This window comes from Brassica napus, chromosome A7, assembly GCF_020379485.1.
Source record: "Brassica napus cultivar Da-Ae chromosome A7, Da-Ae, whole genome shotgun sequence".
Lineage (NCBI taxonomy): Eukaryota > Viridiplantae > Streptophyta > Magnoliopsida > Brassicales > Brassicaceae > Brassica > Brassica napus.
Window position 1 is genome coordinate 25,244,347 of NC_063440.1, and position 24,522 is coordinate 25,268,868.

The following is a 24,522-nucleotide window of genomic DNA, read 5'->3' on the forward strand; positions in this document are numbered from 1 at the left end:
AGCTTTAAGTGGCTGCAATATATGAAGCGGAAACCCTAGTTTGTGTGTGTAAAAGTCGATTATACCCTTGTCCTTAACATACGGTTTTATCAAATCGGATTTATAATCACCGGTTTAGTATTTTTTAAACTATTTCCGGTTTTCTAATTTCGGTTCGGTTCAGATTACAGATTCAGTTTGTTTATACCATCTCGCTGCTCGCCCAGTCAGCAAAAAGATCTTATCTCTGTGTTATCTCTCTAACCTATAGAAGTTTAGAACCCTAATGATCTTCGGTTCCTCTCCTTTTCTATCCGATTCGAACGCAATTGGAGCTGTGTTACGATCCTCTCTGAAAAATCGAGCTTATAAAGGTTTCAATTTCATTCAAATTCGTGTTTTGTTGCAAGGACCCAGACGGTTTTGAGATTCGATCTTCTTGGTGAGAGCTCATCATGGGCGTCACGTTTAAGATATCGAGGACTGGTAGAAAGTTCCGCCCCAAGGTCTCTACTGAATCGGCTACTCCCGACTCTCCAGAACAGCTGAATCCCAAATCAATCGTTCTATCAGCTAAATCAAAGGTAATGTAGCCTAATTTTTGAGGAATTGTGATTTTATTACATCACTGTGAACAAATGTTTTTGATTTCAGGCCCTTGTTGAAAGCCATGGTGGTGAGGGCTCTGGGTGTTCGCAGTCATCTTTGCTTCATGTATCTCCAGGTTAGCTTCTTCTTGACAGAGTCATGCTTTTTTTGTGCTGAACTCGAGCTATGTTAAAATTTGGGTGATTTTGGTTTTTATTTGCAGATCATGAAGTTTCCTTTGTGTTGAGTCTCTATCCGAATGGGTACTCCATTGGAAAACCCTCTGAGGTATGTAATGGAGGTTCATGTAGTTAAGAGTCTCTATATGATTAATTCACAATTTTTTTGATTTTGTGAGAACCAGGCTGTGCAGCAGACATCGTTTAGAGATGATCCGAAGGTCTTGCATCTGTATGATAGAGCAGCAGAGAGTCTACTTTCGGTAAATATTGTTTTTTTTTAATAAAAATGGAGTTAATATTTGGTGAATGATTACGATGTACTTTGGAAAGTAAGTTTTTTGAGTTTGTATTATTAATTAGAGCCACTTAGATCTGCATTCTTAGTTGTTGTTGGTTAAGGCTTTTGCTTAAGAAGTTTGTGAAATCTCTATTGTGGCTGTCTGTTTTCAAGAATTTATTTCGATATTTGGGACCTTATGCCAGTGCAAATGTTATTTTTCTGTTAAGTTTAGTATATGTGAGGATGATGTTTACCTTTCAACCCAAACTAAATTTTGACTGCACTGCTTGCTCTAATTTTGTTAAATTTATTTTCAAGCTATCATTCCTCTGAGTATGTTTTTGTTTCCTCTGGTTTCTATAGGCTATTGAAGCTGGTAGACTTCCTGGGGACATTTTGGAAGATATACCGTGCAAATTTGTGGACGGGGTGGTTATATGTGAGGTAAGTTATCTTCAGTACTATTTGAATTGAGCCTAAGCCTTCCATGAACTGCCATCAAGTCGAAGTAAACTAGTATAGTAGTCTCTCCCAGAAACTAAGAAAAAAAATTCCTAAGGCTTGAATTTAGTTATATTTTCCATGGTTCTAATTCCTGCATTGCCTTCCATAAGCTCTTAAATTTAGTTGTATTACCATAATTTGTTTACAAATGAACTTCTGAAACACGTTGGAGTAATTAAAAACATAAAATAACCTTGTTTATTTTCCTCTAATTGACTACTCAGGTATCAGCTTACATAACATGCTTTCTTTAATTTTTGGTACATACTATTGTAGGTGCATGACTATCGTAAACATACTCCAGAGCAAGTCTCTCCTGTGATAAATAAAGTGCGCCTTAAGATGTCACTCGAGAATGTGGTAAAAGATATTCCATCAATGTCAGACAACTCATGGACATACGGTGATCTCATGGTAGTTACTGACTTACTGTTAGTCGTGCATTAAAGGTTGAATATCTGACTATTGAAACTATTCTGTACTAATCCTTACATTACCTGTAGGAAGTGGAATCCAGAATATTAAAAGCCATACAACCTGAACTTTGTCTGGATCCTGTACCCAGACTTGATAGGCTGAGTGAAAACCCTGTGTCTGCTAAGGTAATATCTCGTTAAAAAGACTGCTTGTGCCTTCTCTTCTCACTTGCTTGTCTAAAAAGATTTTGTTTATGCTTCATAGCTCGACTTGTCTCTTTCTACGTTGCGGAGAAAGAGATTGAGGCAAATGACAGAAGTGACAGTCGTTTCTCAGAACAAGATTCATGGGAAAAAGGTTTGCATTGATCGCCTTCCTGAAAGTTCAGAGCGAGGAAATATGCAGGGACATTTGTTAATGCATCAAACCCATCACAACCAGGCTTTTCAAAATCTTGGTACGAACATGCCGGTGGGATTAAGAAATCAGGCCTTGCAAGATGCGCCAACTTCCCCACTGCCTTTGGTACAACCTCAGCAACAAAGGTACCTGGGAACTGGAAATATTAGAAACATGCAGGATCAAGGATCGAATGCTGTCAGTGTCTCTGGAGCTTCGCCTGGAGGACTAGATGCAATGTTGCCTTATGCCTCTGACAGTATGAACCCCGGTCCATCTTTTCATAGAAAGAGAGACAGCCAAGAAGTACAACTGTCTTCTATGCCTGGTTTGAATAAGCGAACAAGGGTTTCTCACATGGGTCCTGATATGGTTCCACAGCAACAGTTAGGGCAACGCATGGATGGCCCTCATGGAACCGATACAAATTGGAAAAATGCGCTTCTACAACAAGACATGCTCCGTAGAAGTATTCAATATCCAAATGCAAATATTCAGAGGTTTTCACCACAGCAAATTGGAGGAGCTATGAATCAGGAAGCTGGTCCCATGCAATTTCCAGCTTCACAACAGGGGCCAATGCGTTACACTTCGAAAGAGGAGCCATTTGAGACTGGTAAAACTGATGGTAATATCAGAAACAATATGCCGGGAGTGGGAAGCGATGCAAATGATTTGGATCCGCGTATTCAGCCTAGGATGCCCCATAATGTATTTAACAGATCAAATTTCCCTCAGACATCCTGGAATGCTAATCCAGGCCAGCAGATTGAAAAAGACCTGAAAAAAGAAGAACAATTCAGTAGAAGGGTATCGTCTCAAAGCCCTCGTTTATCAGCAGGTGCTCCTCCACAGTCCCCGCTTTCATCGAAGTCTGGAGAGTTTTCTGGTGGTTCAATGGGGACCCATTATGGAGCAGTTGCAGCAGCTCAAAAGGACAAGGCTGTTACTTCAATTCCTGCTATAGGTGCTACTCAGTCAGTGGGTTCTAGTGGTAATGATGCTATGCAGCAAAGGCAACACCAAATGGCTCCAAAACGTAGGACAAATTCTCTTCCTAAGACGCAAGTTATGACCAGTGTTGGTTCTCCTGTTAGTGTCAATACTATGAGTGTCCCAGTTAATGCAAGGAGCTCTTCAGTGGGAACCCAAGCTTTGGGCGATCACTCAATCCTCGACAGATTCGCAAAAATTGAACTAGTTGCTGCAAGGTATGGCTTTTATGAATCATGTTTTATTGAGTTTATTCCCATCAAAATCTTCTTCTTGCGGCTAGTATAGTTGAGAAACAAGTAATCGAACCAATAGCCTTTAATGATTTTGACGGTTTTGATACTTCTCCTGATTTTGGCTATACACTAGATCTTTATACAAATTAATTATATCTGTTGGTGCACGAACAAGTTTTTGATGTTCTATGTCGTTAGATTTTTTTTAATGGTGTTTTGTTCTATTTCTAGGTACCAACTAAACTGCAAAAAGCATAAGGTGGACGAGTATTGTCGGAGACCTCGCTCTTACGATCAGGGGTACCTGATGGATTGTTTACCGAAGCTGTCCAACAACGAGGAATTCAAAGACGAGTACAAAGTATTATCAAAATCTATTCTTGGTGGCAGTATGAATACTTGCAAGACAAGAGTCATGAACTTTCTTCGGGTAGACCGTGTAATGCAAGGTCTGTTTTCTGTTCTAACCAGATATATGGCGATTTGTACTTTTCTCTATTTGCTTGACTGACTCCATCTTTTCAGGTAATGTTTCCTCCCTCGTCCCTAGAATAAGAACAAGACTGGTGATGTCAGAGAAGCCCGACGGTACAGTAGCATGGTATCAAGGGGACATAGATGATGGTGATACTTGTCCGTCTGAAGATCATCTTTTAGTGTTGCCAAATACTGTAAGTTGTCCGGAAATTTTAGCAGTTATCGAACTCACCCTACATTCTATACAGATCAGCAATATATCTTCAACTTGCATTCAATGTAATACTGACTTATATTTATCACTTTTTTCACAGCACATCGCCGATCTACTTGCTGCTGAATTCAAATCACTGGTATTTCTCGAATTCTGAATTATTTATGTCACCTTCCTGGTTCTAAAGGAACGCTGCTCACAGATGGATTTATATGCTTATGCAGATGATGTCCCGTGAAGGATACCTCATGGAAGAACATATTCAGGCAAAGTCAAATCGTGGTGATGCTGACCCAAGCAGCAGCCAACCGAATGCTGGGAATGGTTTCCCAAGAGGTAACTCTGCAAATGATATGCAACAGAATGGAGATGGAGCTGCTGGGCAAGCGCCCGGTGAGGCATCGAAACTGGGGATTACTGGAAGTGCGCCTATAAACACTACCCAGAACATTCATGCAAATGCAAGGATGCTCCCTCCTGCAAATTCTCAAGCCATGCAAATGTCGCAAGGACTGTTGTCTGGTGTCTCCATGCCAATGCAACCACAACAGCTGGACCCACAACAACAGGCGGCGCTACTGTCACAGCTACAGCAGAAAAATCAACAGTCCATGTTTACACAGCAGAATCCGCAAATGCAGAGAGCATCTATGAATATGCCTACAAATCCGCTATCAGCTATCAATTCGATGAGCCAGAGCTCTGGCATGCAGCCAGGTGGTCAGATGGCGAACAAGTACTCACCTTATCAATTGCAGATGTTACAGCAGCAGCAGCAGGCAATTCAGAGAAAGATATTGATGGGGCAAGGATCAGGTGTAGGCATGGGGAACAATATGGCTGCGCTTGGAGCTTTTGGCAACCAATTGAACATGGCAGGAAGAGGGATTGTAGGAAGCGGAATCTCATCATCGATGTCTGGTCCTGGCATCAGCAATATGGGCCAGAACCCAATGAATCATCCAGCTTCAAATTTGAATGTTATAAGCCAGCAGATCCGATCTGGTGCATTACCACCACACCAGAGCGCTGCTGTACTTGCAAATCTTAGGTTAGCCCACCGAGGAGGTGTGGTGGGTGCTCCCCAAGCCGGGTTAAGTGGCATGTCAGGTGCCAGGCAGATGCACCCCAACTCAGCTGGCCTTTCAATGATGGATCAGAATATATTAAATCGAGCTACCCTGCAGCGAGCTGCTGCTATGGGCAACATGGGCCCACCTAAGCTGATGCCTGGAATGAATATGTACATGAATCAACAGCAACTCCAGCAGCAGCAACAACCCCAACAACAACAGTTCCAGCAGCAACCACAGTTACAGCAGCTAGCTCAGTCTCAGCAGCAGCAGCAGCAGCAGCTACAACAACATGAGCTGCCACAACAACAGCAGCAGCAACAGTCAACAGCATCCCCTCTTCAATCTGTGCTGTCACCACCCCAAGTAAGCTCACCATCAGCTGGAATTACCCAGCAGCAGCTGCAACAGTCCAGTCCCCAGCAAATGAGTCAGAGAACTCCAGTGAGTCCCCAGCAAATGAACCAACGAGCTGCAATGAGTCCCCAGCAAATGAACCAACAAACTCCACTGAGTCCCCAGCAAATGAACCCAAGAACTCCTATGAGTCCTCAGATAAGCTCTGGTGCGATGCATCCCATGAGCACAAGCAACCTAGAGGCTTGTCCAGCGAGTCCACAGCTAAGTTCTCAGACACATGGATCTGGTGGTAGCATCACCAATTCCCCAATGGAGCTTCAAGGTCCCAAGAGCAACTCTGCTGGTAATAACCCGTAATCAAGAAACCTAATGATTGGTACTAAAAGTCATGGATCTTCAAAACATGAATTGTGTAATTTAACTCAGTGATGGACAAGCATAGGAAGTCTTTCTAGTGTGTCACAGTTTTAAAGTTTGCATGTACATTAAATAAGCTTTTGAAATTAAAATTAGATTCGTGGCATGTGCCAGTAGAGAAAGTAAAGAAGCCGTTGTGCTCTGCAAGTGAAAGTGCCATTTGATAATATATGCAACCATAATCTGCTTCATGCTTATTTGGAGATTTTGTATTTGAATATTTTTGTTCTTATTTGATTATAGGATTCCAATACTATGTATCACCATTTAGGTCTAAACACCTTTATATAATTTTTCATGACTTGTGAAGCAAATTAACATGAGCCAGCGCTTTTACACAAGTTGGAAACTAAGAACAAAAGTAATGAATCAGATTCGGTGTAGAAGGCCACCAATAATTATCATTGGTAATAAAAAGCATAACTATGTATCATTTCATTGCAACTTGTAACATCATTTCATTGCAAACTTGTAATTTTGCTCACCATATAAAGTTATAGTAGTGGGTAACATGATTTTAATTTCTGTAAAAATATAACAAAATGTATATATTTTTCCAAAGGAGAAAAGAAGGGAAGAGAAGAGAAGAGAAGAGAAGAGAAGACTTGTAGAGTCGCAGTCGCAGGTCTATCAAAAAAAAAACAAATGACAACTTGTTGAGTAGCTTTTGTCTTCAGGTCCCACTTTCCTACAAAAATATCCTGTTCCTAACGTTATTGACTTTGCCCTACATTGAAGAAAGATACTACTAGTTGCAACCAAACATCTCTCACTCATGTCGTCTCACTCTATCCACCACAACTTCGAGCTATCTATTTGAACCAACTTGGTGCCAAGATTCTGACAAAGCCTTCTTACTTTTGCCAACTTATTGCTGGCCAATTTAGCTGGCTTGTAGATTTTCTCATGCTCTTACGCGTCAAAAGTTATTATAATGATCATGTTCGTTTGTATGTCGTTGCAACTTGTGGCGGCAGCCAGATATTGTTTGTTTTGATAATGTTGGATGTTGTGGCTAGTCGTAGGTTGCAGAAAAATAATTTTAAATTGCTAAAAAATTTAATGATTTGAAATCATGATTTACAAGTAGTTGTGCGTTAACATAATGAACAATAATATGCAATCTTGCGACATGCAAACAACATGACCGAATGTCTGAACAACTGGAATGTGATATATCGTTCACGTCCAGTACGAACAACGAGTTCAAAATTTGAGAATCAGACAAGTAGAAGTTAAAACACATTGTATTTTTTTTTTAAATTACATACCATATTTTACAGTACCACAACGACGAAAAATAATTTATGTGAAAGTTCCAAAAAAAAAAGTAAGCTCTAGCTACTTCGTAGATCTTCTATTGCCAACCCGGGAACTCGTTGATGGACCACTCACCTTTATTAAAAACATCAACTGTGTCAACATAAATTTTCAATCCTACAAACACATATTTTATCATTTCTTCTTTTTAACAAGATTCTAGATATCCTACATTAATACATTATCATCTAAATGTGTTTTATATCCATACATTTTAGAGAAGAGCGCAGATATATACCTCACCAGAACTTATGCAGCAATAACTGTCAACTTTAGCTTTGTTCTGAATATCATCATTCGATAAATCATCTCCATACACCGAAGCAGACATGCCACTGAACGGTGCATACGGGAATGAAGATGAATGAGGAGTTTTGAATTGATTCACATCATCCATCAACAGTTCTTGAAACAGCTTTTCAAATTCTTCCAAGGTTTCGTCTCCCTGTGTTCGAAGTTATGCAAAAGCACACCATCATCATAAGTTGATAACCATCGTTGTATATAGATAAATACACTAGTAATTAGTTAGTAACTAGTAACCAAGCGATAATTAATTTGTTACCGTAGATGTAGTTTGAGCCATTAGAGTCACCATCTCATTTATGAAATCAGCCATTCCCTACACAACGCAACATAATTAGAAAAAATGTGAAAATTCTATATTTATGTTTTATTTTTTAAAAAAGGAGAAATAATATCAAAGGATAAGTTACAGTTTCGTCGTCATCACTGTCGTAAGCTCCGATGTCATACAACATCCTCTTGTTCGAATCCGACAAAACTGTTGACAACAAAAAAAAACTATTTACTAAACCGAAAGAGCCACAACCAGACCCAGTTTACAAGTAAACCAGGAACTTACCAGAATAGGCTCGTTGAATGGATTGAAATTTCGTATTGGCTTTGTCTTTCTCATTTTCTTCACTAAACCGATCTGGATGCCATTTCTACACATCAGACCAATAAGAACAAAACAATTATTTCTAACCAAAAATTACAGAACCGGATCGCATTCATGCACTACTAGTCTACTACTATACCATATTTGAAAAAGATGAAAAAGATGAAAAAGAGAAAAGATTTGTAAAAACCAGAGCAAGGTTCTTGTAAGAAATTCTGAGATCTCCTTGTGAACATTCGTTGTTCAAATCCATAACAGCGTACAAGTCTTCCTTCTCCATTGATGATGATGATACTACAATGAGTTACACAGAGAACTTTTGGTCTTGTTTAGTATGTGTTAATAAGGTCAAGTCGACGAGTTTATTGGAAGGAACAAGAGAATAAAAGATCGAAATATATGTGTTGTATAGATGCAGAGGATTTGCAAATGCAAACGTGGAATAAGAGAAGAAGAGAAGAGAAAAGAAAAGAAGCAGAGAAGTCTTTGAGATTTGGGGTATCGTGCTTTGTGTTTGTTATACTAATATATAGTTTTTATTTGTTTATATAATGGAGAAAGACTAGTAACACAGAATGATCGAGAAACTCGCCACTTGAACTACTTGTCTTTTTATATTTATCCTCGTTTTTAGCCTACAATAACTTTATTAAAGTACATTACTACTAATTCATTTCTATATTATACGCAACCAATTTCTTTTGCAAATATCTTAAAAATAATTAGAAACTTTTAAAGTATTACTACTGATTCTTTTCTTTTTCTACGCAACAAATGTTTTGCAAATATCTTTAAGATAATTAAAAATCTTTTTCTTTGCTGCTTTAATAATTTAAAATTTACGATTAACTTTATCAAACATAAAACATTTAAAAATAAATTACCAAGATAAAAGTTTGGTTTGATTTAGAAAGTTATAAAAACTCGTACGGACAAATTGATTAAAGATGCTAAATACATAATTAGAGATGTGATGTCGTGACCCTACGTTGTACCCACCCACCCTATTCTTCTTATCGGTTCAAACGTTAGTCACAATGGGCGATCATTGTTCTCTAATAGTTTAGTTTAATTTAATTATTTTTATTCTCTTCATCGTCCATTTAAGGTATAGTTTTGATCAAATTGAGCAACTTGCTTAATATGGCCCATGTAATTTTATTCATTGACTCTTATGTTCTACTAAAGCCAAGACAACTTGCTGTAACTTGTAAGTGTCATTTCACAAACGTTTCCTTTTGTCCACCAACTTTGATCCGGTTAACCCAAATCCCGGTTTTACAAGTAAACCAAACCAGAGAACTTCAGTTTCTTTCTGTCGGCATCATTCATCATGGCATTCTCAATGCTTTGATCCAGTCAATTTCGACTCTGAAATCGCCTGAGCCTAGTTTAGCGCCAATGAAACCACCTCCTTGTGAGTTAACTGACAGAGACATACCCACAACACGGCCTGGATTCATCTCCATGTCTGCATCTATCACGTTTCCTTTCCATGTTGGCAAGTAGCGAGTTAGAGGAACCTGAAAAAGAAAAATTGTCAAACTTGGGTTAGGTTTACATAACAAAACCTCTTTTTACGCAAGTTGCCTTGTCGAAGAAGTCTGAGACTTGCCTTAGCTGTATACCAGTTTCCCTTTGGAGCAAAAACAAAAGCTTGCCATGAGTTATCTTCTGCTTGTCCTGGCGAGTTTACCCAATTCTCTGTATATATCGGAATTAAAATTGCGGTTTAGTTTTAAGAAAGAAAAAAAGGTGTGCTCCTAATAAACCTTATGTGGTCAGCACGAGACTCACAGTAGAGATGTAGCATCTTCCATCTCCTTTAAGCCTCATGGCTATGGAATCATACCCGTCGAGATCAATAAAGCCATCAAACTACAAAAAAAAAAAGAAGAGAAAGTGCTTTTTGTTATGTTTTGATTGACGATGAGATGATTAGTAAGAAGAAAAAAAAGCTTTGTGTTTAACCTTCTTTGAGCGCATTCCACAGAAACCACTCCGGTTAATACTCCATTTTGAACCTTCGCTCATGTCCGTAGAGAGGTTCCCGGAGAACACACATAGGAGGAGGTACACGGTGAAAATGGTACTTAGAAACAATGGTAAAAGAGTCAAGAAACCTCGTACATTCATTTTCATGCATGTAACTTCTTCGCCAGAGACCCATAAAAGAACCTAAACGGCTAAAACCAAACAAATTGCAGATCAAGAACTGAAGAAAAAATGGTGTGGAGAATCCTAATTAACATTTCTATGCCTCCCTAGATGAGCAAACGACAAGTCTATATGAAAATCTATCTTACACAAACTGGGTGTATCAGAACCAAGCAAAAGAGTAACAAAGGAGAAGGCTAAGCACATTTGACCATCATATATACACTAACCAGTGCAGTCTGATCCATTTCCTCCATCTTTCATCTCCAATGAAGCCGAAGATAATCCTATAAAGTAAATATCCAACACGACAATGAGCAGATCACATGAGGAATGGCTAAGTACTGCAGATATTTAGAAATCTTATTTCGCCTGAATAGTTGTAAATATGAATCAATGAGGATTGAGTAGTGTAAATAAAAGAAAAAATTTAAAAGCAGAACATATGTTCTGCAACATCAAATATGAGCAGATGCCTGAACCTGTGTTTTAAGTACCTCCATACTCAGAATCAGAATAAAGGTGCCATCTCTTCAGGTCTTCTTTTGAACTGAACTTGAATATACACTTCTCCGCAGGCGGTACCATTTCCTCGAGTTCCCACGTTAGAGCTGAAGTATGTACATCGTCAAAACAAAGCTAAAAGGCTCAAGAGCATACATATTACAAGTAAAACCGTCATCCCTAGTCTTCAAACATTATCTTTCTTTCCAGGCAAAGACATTTGATTATAAGGCCAAAACAAGAATATATAAAGTATTCGTTACTCTTTAATACACAAACCAACTTTAAACAAGATAAGGAAACCAATAGCAACAAATTCAATAATTTACAAGAAGTGTTAAGCATGTTAATTTGACTCTCAGCAAAGAGAATAAAAGAAAATACCTTTCTTTGTTGCATTCACCGAGGCTTGCCACAATGATCTAAACCGTGACATTCTTCTAAACCTCCTGACTCAGATCAACTGCTTTCCCAAATGGCAACGGAGAAACTCTGAACAGTAATAATACACTAATAAGAACTCGTGCGGTGACTGCAAGTCGTAACATTTCTCATTTAGTCATGAACTAGAGATCCTACAAAAAAAAACATAACCAATAGGAAAAATATTGTTTCCAAGATCATTTTAGATTCATCCGCAGGAAATAATGAATCTCCTTTGAAAAAACTATACTTGCAAAGAAGACTAATTTGCCCATTGAGGCATTTCAGCAAACACTTGGAAGACATAATTGAGCTCAATACAAACTTAATGATGGTAAAATGCACAATCGTAATCATTCAAGACAAAGGATGAGTTGGTTTCACCTGATTTTTTTTTCTTTATGGTGCATACAAGACAAGGGATGAGTTTGGTTTCACAATCACTGGCAACGTCGGCCACCGATGAGTCGGAGACCAACGTGGAAGGAAGAACAAAGTCCCGTATGGGTGTTTATTCATTTCATTGCTTTTTGGCCCATGAGGCCTACTAAGGCCCAATACTTTCGCTCTGTTTTAATATTATTTTCTTAGAATTGTTCTTTTTTTTTTTTTTTGAAACACACTTAGAATTGTTCATTTTACAAATTTAAATGGTGTTACGTTTTAACCTACTCAAAATTGTGGTGAATAAATATATTTGTTCTGATAAAATTGATCACATTTCGACTCATAGCATATAACCCAATTTTGTACTCACAGTGTAGGCAGCAAGAGATGTAATGAAGAAGACAGAAGTAGACATATCCATGAGTTTGCGGAAAGGACACACCGAGCGACTTCTCAATCATTAGCATGTCGGAAGCAATTACGAAACTTAATTAAAACTTAACAACCAAACTTCTCCTCTTGCATAATTTTATATTAGAGCATATAGTATTTTGATCGTACTTAAAAGTTACAATCAATTGATACTAGATATTAACCTGCACATCCGTGCGGATATATTTATATTTTTAAATTAATATTTAAAATATAAAATATGTTATAAAGATATATATCTAATATCAATTTTATGTATATAATTTTTATTTTGAAAATTTATATTTGTTGAAATTTGTTTGATGATATTGTACAAATCATATATTAATGAAGTATTTTTGTTTATTTATTTAAAATACAACATTAATATTAATAATTTAATTTTAAACATTAGTTTTATATGAATTAATAAAAAAAATATTAGCTTCTTTGTTTAGAAATTTTTATTCTCGAAATATTTTTATGTAAATAAATTAAATTATTTTTGTTATATTTTAAAATATTATTTTATTTAACATATTATATTTCAGTTTAATGTTTTTATTTTTACTAAAAATATCAACATAAAATGTTACAACCAATAAAATATTATTTATTTTGTTTTATATAAAAATTTAATTTGATAATTTAAAAAGAATTGGGCTATACTATTTAATTTCAAAATTAGTTATTGGAATATACAAAATATGGTCTATATTAAACAGTCAAATGATAATTAACTAATGACAATATATTTATGTTTTCTTATAAATCTTATTGTTTAGATGTATATTTTTTTTTTTTAGGAGAATATCATATATGAGTAATTTTAGGATGTTTAGTTAAATTTTTAATGAATAGTCTAACATAGACTTGTGTATGGTAGATAAAAAATAGGACTCTATTTTAAGGGTGTTTTTCAAAACCAACCCATATTTTCAAGTCAAATCCAAAACCAACCCTTTTTTTTTTGTCCATACTATTCATCAATAAAATTTCCATACTATCCTTATGTTTTTGAATTATTCACAAAATTGCCATTTTTATTTATTTTTTTATTAATTTCGAAATTAACAAAAAATCAAATACACCCTAACCATTTCTTCTTATTTACAAAAATGCCATCATCATCAATTTTTCCAACCACCATGAACCACCATTTTTGAGCTCTAAAGCTCTAGAATTCAATTTTCAACCACTTTTTTTCTCATTATAACCCAAAAAACTTCATTTTCTCTCATCTCCTCTACATTTCCATCTAAAAAACTCTCATAACTATCATTTTCATAATCACAAACTTCATATTTTCGAGTTTCTTCATTAGTGAATCGTTAAAGATGCTTCTTTTTGCTCATATTTGGAGTTTGGACGGTTGAAAAGGTTGGAAACAAGCTTTACACATGAAAAATGTAACTATTTACATGTTTTCGTTCTTTTTCAGATCTGTGTCGCGACGGTAGACTGTTTTGTATGTCTACGCCTCCGTGGAGACTTACGATGCAGTCTATTTGTCAACGCACGGGTTAGTTTTGCAATTGAGCAGACAAATTTTTTTTCTAACGCAGACTTCCCCAGTAGTCTCCGTCTTTACCTTTGACAACAAAAATAAAACTTTCGGTAGACTTACTAAGACGTCTACCTAAAAGAGGTTAGTTTTTCATTTGACCGAACTTTTGACTTTTCAAAATAGACTTCAACGGAAGTCTACAAAATGTAGACTGCCAACAAAGTCTATAAAAGGTCAGTTTTGCATTTGACCAAAACTTTGACTTCGTGGAATAGGTTAGTTTTGTGTTTGACCAAAAAGTTTAAAAAGCAATCAAAAATTTATTAAATTGTAGACTTCATATGCAGTCTTCTTATCTTAAAAAAAAAATGTAGACTGCGTATAAAGTCTACTTTTTTATTTTGGTCAAATGCAAAACCAACCCGTCGGATTTGAGAGTAGACTTCACAAGAAGTCTACACACCCGTAGACGTTCATTTTAATCTACTGATTTGAAGTCAAACTTGGTCAATTGCAAAACTAACCTCTTTCAAAAAAATTCAAACATGTAGACTGCATATGAAGTCTAGTTCTGAAAGTCAAATCTTGGATGAATTCTGGTCAATTGCAAAAAGTAACCTTTTTAAATTGTAGACTGAAATGAAAGTCTACATGTACAAAATTACAACTTTTATTCAACTATAGAAAGCAACCCGTAAAATGGTCAATTGCAAAAACCAACCCAAAGAGTAGACCTATTTGACAGTCTACGTCTGTAAACTGAAAAGAACGTCAACATCTTCAGAGACTAAATATTAAGTCTTCATAGAAAAATCTATAAAAATGTGAATTTGTGTATTATTCATTAAATTTTTTTCTAGTTTTTTTGTTTGACAGTGTGTGTTAGTTAATCCTAATGGGTTTGAGTGATTTTGAAAATAATTTTTTTTTTATAATTATGAAGGTATAATTCATTTGATTTGACAATGTTGTTAGCTAATAATTGTAGACGTATTTCTAAGTCTTCGTTTATAGTTTTGCTAGTAAGGCTGAGCTTGTTTCAAAGCTGAAGTCGGTGACTGTGGAATATAATTTTACATTTTCAGCATATAAGACAACAAAAACTCTGTATGTGGCTAAGTGTCGTGTTCAAGGATGTGGTTGGAAACTTAGAGCGAGTGTGAAGTATGGGCCAAAGACATTTTGGGTGACAAAATATTCGAAAAAGATGAAGAATCGGAAAGGTTGAAGAATGTTCCTTGTGCATGATGGCTGTACACATGGTAAACTTCTTGAAATGACACAAGAAGATTATGATCTGGACAACAAAATTGAGAAGATGGTGCTAACCTATTCCTTACCAAACATCATTTAAAACAAATGACTCCGAATAGGAATATACTCCTCTTATGCCTGTCACGAATAATCGACAAGTACGGAACTTGATCGAGTTATCTAAGACACACTTTGTACGCCTTTGTGTATCAAGCCTGCGCCAATACACTAAAAAAATTTGGATTGACTATATGTTAAATAATAAGTGTAGACGTTTTTGTAAATCTACAAATGTAGACTGCAGTTGAAGTCTACGTCGTAAATTCTATTAAAAGTGTATTTGTGTATTATTCATCATATTTTTTCATGATTTAATTATTTTACAGTGTATGTTAGTAAAATTTTAATGGTCTTGGATGAATTTCACAATTTAATGTGTTATAATTATACACTTGATACTTATTGCAAATTGTTTTGATTAGTATTATTCTTGAAAATTTTTGGGAAAATTTTGTATAGATTTTCTTCTTCTCACATGTGTGTTAGTTATTATTTTAGCTTATGGTGGTTTTACTTGTTTGGTTGGTTAGATCTTGTGAAAAAATTGATATCTAACAAAAAATTAATAATATCATACAAGTGAAAACAACTAAAAATGAATACAATGTTTATAGATTATGCATTAAAAAATTATTTAAAAATTAATATTTTATTATGAAAGTTATTACAGAGCAATATATTAAAAAGTATTCTTGAGTATGTTTGATTTTTCATAATCTTGATGCTTCAAATAAAGTCTTGGAAAAAGTACCTGCCAAATAAGATAGAGTTATGAGAAAAACATAAGATAAAAAATAAAATCATATTTTAGTAGACTTTTTATTAAGTCTACGTAAAGTTATTGTTTAGTAGACTTTAGTTGAAGTCTACACTAATGGAAAATTTTCATATTTAAAAGTGTGCATTTAGAAAATTTGAAAATACTTTGTTCTGGAAAATATTTCAAAAATGGTTTTTTGTCATCCTTGTAACAAAGCAAAAAGATAATGTATGAATCTATAAATTTAGTTCATTATAAACACAAAATATCTTATAATGAATATATGGAAAGCTTACATTTTTGGGAAGATGATTTGAAAATATTGGAAGAGAATACCTGCAAAATAAAATAAAATTTTAAAAAATAAGATAAAAATTAAAATCATATTTGAGTAAACTTCTAATGAAATTTGCTTAAAATTCAAGGCTAGTAGACTTCATTTGAAGTCTACCAGCCGTAAGTTTTAAGTAGATTTCAAATGAAGTCTACTCTATCAAAAAAAATAGATCTGAAAAATAATACATTAAAAATATGAAATAAGTTTAAATCTAAAAAACTTTTAAAAATATGATTTAATAGACAAAATAGTTATAAATTAAAGACATATTAATATGAATTTTAATATGTAACTTTATTTGAATATAAATACTAGAACACATATTTTAAATCTATAGATGTAAACCTTACATTTCTAGGAGGAGAAGAGAACAACTATGGAAGAAAATACCTGCAAAATAAGATAAAATTATTAAAAAACATAGAAAAAAAATTAAAGTCATATTTTTGTAGACTTCCAATGAAGTCTGCTTAAACTTTATGGTTTAGTAAACTTCATATGAAGTCTGCAAGCTTTAGTAAACTTCTTTAGAAGTCTACACTGTCTGATAATTTTCAGATCTGAAAAAATCTATATATTTTGAAATGTGAAAATAATTTTAAATCTGAAAATACTTTACATAATATAATTTATAAGGTAAACTAGTAGCAAATTAATGTAGAGAGCTTGATCTATAAATTTATTTGAATATAAACATGTAAATACATATTTAAAATCTATTAATCTAAAACTTACATTTTTAGAGGAGATGATGAAATCCATGAGTGATAATACCTACCAAAAAAAGATAATATTGTGAGAAATAAACATAAAATACACATTTAAAATCTATAGATCTAAAACTTACATTTTTTAAAGGAGAAGATGAAAACCATGAATCATAATATCTAAAATGACAAGATAATATTGTGAGAAAGACTTGAGAAAATTTTAGAGAGAAAGAAGATAATGAGAGAGATTTAGAAACAATTGAGAGAATTTTAGAGAGAAGAAAGAAAGTTTTAGAGAGAAGGGAGAGAGTTTTAAGAACTTGTGCAGCCACTTTAGAGAGAGATTGAATAAATTTTGTTTATATAGGGAGACAAAAATGTAACTAGGTTAAAATTTACGATACTGTAGACTTCGTTTGAAGTCTACTAAAATTAAAATTTTGGAGTAGATCTTACTATAACATAGTAGACCTTTTTGGAAGTCTACTATAATAATTTAATTATTGTTGTTTATTCTTTATTATTTTAATAATTTTAATATATGATTTATTAAATTTATTTCTTTATTTTTTAATAGTTATAGTATATGATTTCACTTTTTTATTCTTAAGGAACTTAACTTAGTTTAAATATAATGATTTTTTGTAAAACAAATTGAAAAATATAGACTGAAAAAGACGTCTTCAGATAAATAGACTTTATTGTAGGTCTACGAAACCCTAAACCACAAATATCAAACCCTAAATGTTTTGCTTGATAATCAAAAAGTCTCATTTATACAAAATATAAACTACTAAACATTAATATGCAGATTTAAGTTAATAAAACAAAAAAAAAACAAAATCTAAAATCTAACCCTATGAAATCAACTACTAAAAGACATAACATGTTAGAACCTTTTGTTTCTAAACTATGAACATAGTCTAGCACATGATAACCAAATTAGTATATATTCTTCAAAATTGTTCGATTATATGAAATTTTAATTTATTTACTTCATATTATCCATTATATTGATGATTAATTAAAAATATCACAATAATTATTTTTATACATTTTCAAAATTAAATTAGTAGACCAAATTAGAGTGTAGACTACAAAACAAGTCTATAAAGTAGACTTCGTAGGAAGTCTATATATATGTAGACTTCTTTTATTACGTGTAGACTTCCAAAGGATAGAAACGTAAAATATATTTATGTTTTTTGTTTGGTCATAAGGGTGAAATAGTACTTTCACTACTCCTTTAGGTTGGTTTTGCATTTGACTGAAAGTGGGGTACACTTTTACATTTGACTTGAATATTTGGGTTGGTTTTAGCAAATGTCCCCTATTTTAATAGAGTAGATGATTTAATTATTATGTTTGTCTAATTAAATACGTTTATGTATAGTCGTATAGATAAAGTCCTCGAGACTCTTTAATAATATTCCGTGCGTCCCTTTCGTCACCACCACGACAATTATCAGTTTCGATCACCAACTTTGCTGCTACAGATATACTCTATTATGTATACATGTACTTGTATGTTTTTAATTGATGGTAAGAAAGTAGTATAAACTATATTTTTCATTATGTAACTAATCCATAAATTTTCATATATTTCTTTAAAATTAACATATTTTTATGTGGCTGGAATTGAAGTTCAGAAACATTAAAAATGAATATGTTATATCTGCAACTAGAAAAGAGAGTCGGGGCATGAACTTGGGACCAGGTCACCAACGCGTCATGAGAGCGACCTTTTTTTTTAATAAGGAGCGACCATTATTCTTGGCAAATTTTTTTTTTAAAAAATGCTTATGGGTTTATGATTTATACGGAAATACATATATTTGAAATGGACAACCACAAATATATATATGATATACAGAGGATCGAGTCTCAGGTAGGTATGTACGTGGAATTTCGACGGATTTAAAAATGAGGATTTACTAATTACGTTTGAAAAACACTGTATGTAGTTTAGCAAAAAAAATCACAATGCAAAACCATATGAAAATCTTTATTATAATTGTTAATTTTGTAGAATGAATCTTTCAGATTTCTTAATCATTTCGATACTAGTTAGTTTGCAACGTTATGTAGTATGTCTTAGCTATAGGCCTACTTTAGCTACTGTCCCGGATTTTAAACAAAACACCATGAATGTCAATGATATAAATCATTGCTAGAATTTTTTTAAAAAGATAGATAATTTACCTAAATGGGATCGTCATCATGTAATCAATTTTTTAAAGAAAATCTGTATTAATTTAAGCAATTTTCAAACATCAGTACAGTACTTTTTATATGTCATGAGACACATGACTCATCATGAGATAGATTCCGTTACAAAAAGAGAAACAAAAGTTACAAAACCGCCACAATGAAAGTAAATAATATAAATGCAACCATAAAATAAGTTTACCTGAAAAATCATCACATTCTCTTAATTGTCTATCACAGTTAAGGGATATGCATACATTATAATATATTTGAAGGAAATATAAAGGTTGCTTCTAAGAGAAAATAATTATTTGTTGGTCGTAACAAAGTAAGAAGCTACATATGCTCATCATCATAAAATTGCTCGAGAACAAAAAAAAACAGAAGCAAATGACATGGTTTACGAGATCACGTTTTTGATCACACACCGCATCGAATCAAAATACAAATCAGCAGCAACAACAAAAATAACAAACATAGAAAGTATATATTATACGAAACAAATGTTTAAAAATCAACCGGTCGATGTTAATAAGTATAGAACTCAGCCAATTCTTCAACGGATCCTCCTTCTTGACCAGTCTTGAGCATCCACAACAAATGCTCGAACAAAACAACTTCACAAGATACAACAATCTCACGATCATGTTCCACGGATCTAGAAGACCGATCCACCAGTTCTTGAAAAAGTGGGTGAGAGATGATGTCCGGTCTAAGCATGTAAGGTCTTCGAGTCTGACCAACATAAACAACATGGAGATTGTTGTCCTCTGAGAGCTCATCGGAGACGGCAGCGGAGGAGGACGAGTGGTGGTGATTCTTGGCGAAGGAAGGCCATTTCTTTATGGCCGACTTGAGCTTTGTCAGCTTCCCAACTTTGGCCATTGCTTATGAAACTAACCTCTTTTTTTTTCTTGAGTTTGGAACTAGAGAGTTGTTGGAACTAGGTAGGGTTTAGGGTTTATGAGGACAAATGATTATATGTGTGTGTGTTGGTCAAAATATTGAATGAATGAAGAATAGAAGTGTTTGAGATGTTCTTGGGAGGAAATAACGAGGAAGGTTCGTGTATAAATATTGAGTGCGATAGAGCACAAGAGAGAGAGAACGTATAGATGCATGACCCACCGATTGATGCATAACAGCTAAGAGGGAAGAGGACATAAATGGCAAAACTAGTGTTTCTGTGCCCATTGTTTTTCCTTTTTATCTTATAATCTTTTTTAAAAAAATTGTATAGATATTCCCGTAATAAATTGTGCGGCAGTAATTGATTTATTTTCATGTATAAATATATTAAATAAGTCACAGTTGTTAATCAAATAAGAAATTTCTATGATGACATGAATGATAATATAATCCTTCTAACATACGAGAGATAATTAAGAACAATACAATTTAAAATATATTTTTGGATTAGTAAACTATAATTACTAAAAACTCAACGATATCATATATAAACCACATGTATAAAATATAAAACTATATAACGTTTGAGCAACAAGTAAAAGAAACTAACCATAATGGTTTAATTCATTAAAAATACATTATTAATCTAGATTAACATGACAGCCATCGCGTCACACGTCTATTTTCTTACCTATGTCATTTTGTTTTGCTCCATAGATGCCAGTATGCCACGCATCATAAATCGAAAGTTATAAATATTTTACATATAGATACATTCATGTTTATTCAGTAAGTTTTCTTTGTTGTATCCCTTGTTCGGAAACTCGCTACGCGTAACGCGTGCGGTTGGACAGGGCCTAGCGCCGAATCACAAATCGGAGATAAAACGGACGAGTACTCGGCGATTTATTTTTATTATATATAAAAGATTTCTGTTATTACCCGTAATGTAGACATGGTGTAGTGGTTTATTGTCTATAACTGAACGTATTAACCAAGGTTCGACGCTTGGGAGTTGGGCTTTTTAACATTTTTTTACACTTTTTCTTTAATGAAGGGCAGAAATGTCATTTACTTTTCTTCTTCTTCCTTCCGTTTCTGATTTTCTGCAGTTGCAGATGCGAAAGTTAGGTACTTTTATGGTTTCAGAAGCAATTTTCATAGGTTTTCTTCTTGTTTTTGCTAGAACTTCATAGATATTAGAGAGATTATTCGATTTCTAGGTTAAAATGAGCAAAAACTCAATTTTTTTTTCAGATCCGATTTTTTGACCGCATAGCTTCAATCCGCCACGCTTGGTCACCGTTGAGCGTTTACTCGGCCGCTAAATCGGCTAGGCGGCCGAGTTTTAGAACAGAGGTTGTATCTTATAATGTAGATAAATACGTAAACGTACTGTGTAGATGTGTAGGCAACCTCTTATTGCGTGTTGCTATCTTATGATCGGACAAAGAGTGATGTTTTAAAATAACGATTACATCTTGTCCACAATCTTTGTTGAATATTGCCCGATAATGCTAATTGTTTTTCTTTTGTAACGTAATGCAAATTGTTTGTCGTTTGTATATAGCAAAATAACAATTATCGTCATCTATCGACTAATTTTTTTTTTCATTCGACTAACATACTATTATATCTAAATTTCCAAAATCATTACATAAAAGAATCGTAAGAAATTGTAAAACTGAAAGTGCTTTTTTTTAATGTTTCAGATTCAAACTTTTAAAATATGAGATTATTTTTTAGATGAGACTTTCTTAAAGCTAATTCCATATATAGAAAGATTATGGATTTAAGGTCCAAAAATTTCACCATTAACAAAAATTATATATTTTCTCTGTTTTACAAAGATAATTTTTAACTGTTAACACATATTAAAATGCATTAAATTTATATCACAAATTTATCATTTATGTGTTTATCAATTTTCAATAAAATTAACTAATAGAAATAAAATACTATTTATTATTATTAAATTATTTTTCAAATTTATTTATCTTTGTAGAACAGATGAAATAAATAAAATAGCATTTGAATAAAAACTAAGTTCTCTTGAGTATTTTTTGTGACAGGATGCAACCACCAATCAGAAGGCAAATTTGTTCTTTTGACAAAATACAGTCCTCTTATTCAGTGCAAAGGCATATTACGAATCCTTAAAGTTAGTTTGGTATTTCCGAGAAATTAGGTGGAGAAGACCATTGTACCTTACCCTCTGTCTTTATCCAACAAAAAGTTGTGGATGGTAAGCTAATCATTTAAGAAAATTTAAATACTTCTTTTTATAGGTGGTCGAACATATAATCATTTTTGTAGCAAAATAAATCAAATAGTAAGATAGTACTCGCTCATGATTAGAGATTAGATAACTGTCCAATGTCATATACTATACTTATGTAGACCTCAAACTAAGCCTAATAATTTGATCAAAGGTGATTCTTTCAAAAAAAAATAGTATTCTATTTAAAGAGTGGATTTATTGAAGAATTTTTTTTTGAACAGATATTTTATTGAAGATTAAGAAAGGAAGATGACACGGACATATATGCATACATAATACATTATATATACATTCATTACAAGAGACATACAAGCAACCTGTAATCTGGAATATTAATTTACAGTACTTCTGATTCCTAATCAGTGATTTGATTAAATCGCGTTATGCTGATTAATTTTTAAAAGCAGCCCCATATAAATTACTTAATAATCTAAGGTGTGATACTTTTAGCATTTTGTGTTTTATTTTGTCTTGAGATTTAAACATACTAATAACCTAAAAGGTTAGAAACTCAATTAAAAGAAATTCATAGATTATACTAAAACTAGAGTCCAAAACTAAAGTAGAGACAAGCCAGTTGTGATGGTGCTGTTGTTCATGCAAGTGCTCGACAATTGTGCAACTAATCTACTTTAGTTTTTTGGACTTCCTCTAATTATAATAATCCGTGTTTCATACATACTAATCTACATAATGTAGTAGTTGCAATCGTTGCTGGATATAAATGTATGTTGGGATATGTTTATTTATAGATGAATATTTTTAGATGTATGAACATGAATATCCTACAGATTTGACCTGACACATTGGTGGGTTTGGAAATGTTTAAAGAGAATTTTACTTTGGGAGACACAATTTGAGTTCTCAATTATTCTAAAAGACACATTTCTAGTTGACACATTTTTTCTTAGCAATTTTACCAAAATAACCTTCAGTTAATGATATGGTCTCTTTCGTTAGACTTTCTAACTAGACATAACCAATTTGCTTTTTGTTTCTTTTTTAAACAAATAAACTATCTTTTTTTATCACCTAATAATCTTATCTCTTCAAATCCCTAAAATGACAAAAGACTCACAAAGAGAACCCTTGGCCCCTTTCTCCCTCGATATCTTTTCGATTTACAAATTGATCTACGACATCAGATGCAAGAGAAATTGAATCTTAATCTTCTAGATCTGAAATCGTCTCTAATTTCCTAATCTCCCTTTCGTGATTTTCTCGAACTCTATTTCTCTCCACCGCCGACTGTTCTTTCTCGCCACCATTGTTTCCCAGACAATCTTCAACTGCGCCCTACATTTCGGTGAGACTGCACTCTAGACACTTACATAACACGACGCTTCATCATACAAACGCTCTTTCACTGACTCTTTTTATTTTCTTTCTCAGGTCCCACTTCTGCCGGAGGAACAAGAATCACTTGGAAGCCACTCCCCTATCATTAGCCAATATGCCACACAACACAATCTCCACCCAGATCAAAGCCTACAAGATCACACTCGAATTGTTGCCAACATCGGCATCCATACACTGAGCCTTGACCACAACACTCCCGACACAACAACAATCCCCCTAACCACGAGAGTCTCATCCACAACACACCCGACCACCACAACAATCACACAAACCACGAGAGTCACATCCGCAACACACATGAGGACCCCCAATCCAACCACTAATAATGGGAGTTTCATCACCGTTCTAGGTATTAACTACACTTTGGTCGATCACCGTTCCACTACCCAGAACCCGTTGCAGCTTATGCATCCTTGTAAGCAGTAGCTATTATGTATCTATCTCATTAATGTTGTTGATGTTGTTGTCGGGGATATGTGAGGTGCGGATGTGACTGCTGTGGACAGAGGATGTGTGGATGTGATCGGTGTGGACGGCAATTGTGTGGATGTGGTGGATGTGGACATCAGGTTGGGGGGGGGGGTGGTCAAGTGCGCAATGGTTAGATAAATGGTAGTGAGATGAGATATGGATAACTATGAAGATCCCACATTTGTCTTCCATATTCTGGGTATTTACGAGATCTCTATAAGATAATTGTTTTTGCATTTTGTAAACGTTTGTATTTCTTTTCATATTATACAATTAGATTTTGTTCAGATACTTTTTTGTTATAAACCAAAAGAAAAATCTATCGTTAGATCTTGCGTCTGTAAATAGATCCAACGTTCCAAAAAAATCACTTTTACCCATATATCTACTTTTTCGTTTTAACTTTTATTATTTATTGCAACTAAAAGCAAACTTAGTTTC

At 34.0% G+C, this 24,522-nt stretch overlaps 4 protein-coding genes across 11 annotated transcripts; 1 reads left to right on the forward strand and 3 right to left on the reverse strand.

Moving 5' to 3' along the window:
- The first annotated feature begins 213 nt into the window (after positions 1-213).
- Positions 214-6,375, forward strand: LOC106354212 (protein PHYTOCHROME-DEPENDENT LATE-FLOWERING). Its single transcript, XM_013794094.3, has 12 exons — positions 214-563; positions 634-703; positions 791-855; positions 932-1,009; positions 1,393-1,473; positions 1,810-1,947; positions 2,037-2,135; positions 2,215-3,560; positions 3,810-4,027; positions 4,104-4,249; positions 4,370-4,408; positions 4,494-6,375. The coding sequence occupies exons 1-12, from the start codon at positions 435-437 to the stop codon at positions 6,057-6,059; spliced, it is 3,975 nt and encodes a 1,324-aa protein (XP_013649548.1). The 5' UTR covers positions 214-434; the 3' UTR covers positions 6,060-6,375.
- A 770-nt stretch (positions 6,376-7,145) lies between these two features.
- On the reverse strand, positions 7,146-8,893 carry LOC106354213 (chaperone protein DnaJ). Of its 4 annotated transcripts, none has more exons than XM_048736183.1 (6): positions 8,534-8,893; positions 8,305-8,389; positions 8,156-8,223; positions 8,005-8,061; positions 7,678-7,884; positions 7,146-7,532 (listed from the first exon to the last, which is right to left on the reverse strand). In XM_048736183.1, the coding sequence occupies exons 1-6, from the start codon at positions 8,621-8,623 to the stop codon at positions 7,461-7,463; spliced, it is 579 nt and encodes a 192-aa protein (XP_048592140.1). In that variant the 5' UTR covers positions 8,624-8,893; the 3' UTR covers positions 7,146-7,460. The 4 variants fall into 4 exon arrangements, with proteins under 4 accessions (XP_048592140.1, XP_048592142.1, XP_048592143.1 ...); XM_048736185.1 differs by having other exon boundaries at positions 7,146-7,514; positions 7,683-7,884; positions 8,534-8,891; XM_048736186.1 differs by having other exon boundaries at positions 7,146-7,556; positions 8,534-8,890.
- A 588-nt stretch (positions 8,894-9,481) lies between these two features.
- LOC106357222 (probable complex I intermediate-associated protein 30) lies at positions 9,482-12,520 on the reverse strand. Of its 5 annotated transcripts, none has more exons than XM_022689177.2 (8): positions 11,812-12,457; positions 11,389-11,496; positions 10,998-11,111; positions 10,731-10,787; positions 10,315-10,406; positions 10,143-10,221; positions 9,959-10,059; positions 9,482-9,866 (listed from the first exon to the last, which is right to left on the reverse strand). In XM_022689177.2, the coding sequence occupies exons 2-8, from the start codon at positions 11,438-11,440 to the stop codon at positions 9,675-9,677; spliced, it is 687 nt and encodes a 228-aa protein (XP_022544898.1). In that variant the 5' UTR covers positions 11,441-11,496; positions 11,812-12,457; the 3' UTR covers positions 9,482-9,674. The 5 variants fall into 5 exon arrangements, 1 of the variants encoding a protein (XP_022544898.1); XR_007314731.1 differs by lacking the exon at positions 9,482-9,866 and adding an exon at positions 10,474-10,529 and having other exon boundaries at positions 9,957-10,047; positions 10,141-10,221; positions 10,315-10,367; positions 10,983-11,111; positions 11,812-12,520; XR_007314730.1 differs by lacking the exon at positions 9,482-9,866 and adding an exon at positions 10,474-10,529 and having other exon boundaries at positions 9,957-10,047; positions 10,141-10,221; positions 10,315-10,367; positions 11,812-12,495.
- A 6,870-nt stretch (positions 12,521-19,390) lies between these two features.
- On the reverse strand, positions 19,391-20,230 carry BNAA07G30180D (auxin-responsive protein SAUR78). Its single transcript, XM_013794097.3, has one exon. It carries the CDS (start codon positions 19,944-19,946, stop codon positions 19,590-19,592), a length of 357 nt encoding a protein of 118 aa, XP_013649551.1. The 5' UTR covers positions 19,947-20,230; the 3' UTR covers positions 19,391-19,589.
- Positions 20,231-24,522: the final 4,292 nt, after the last annotated feature.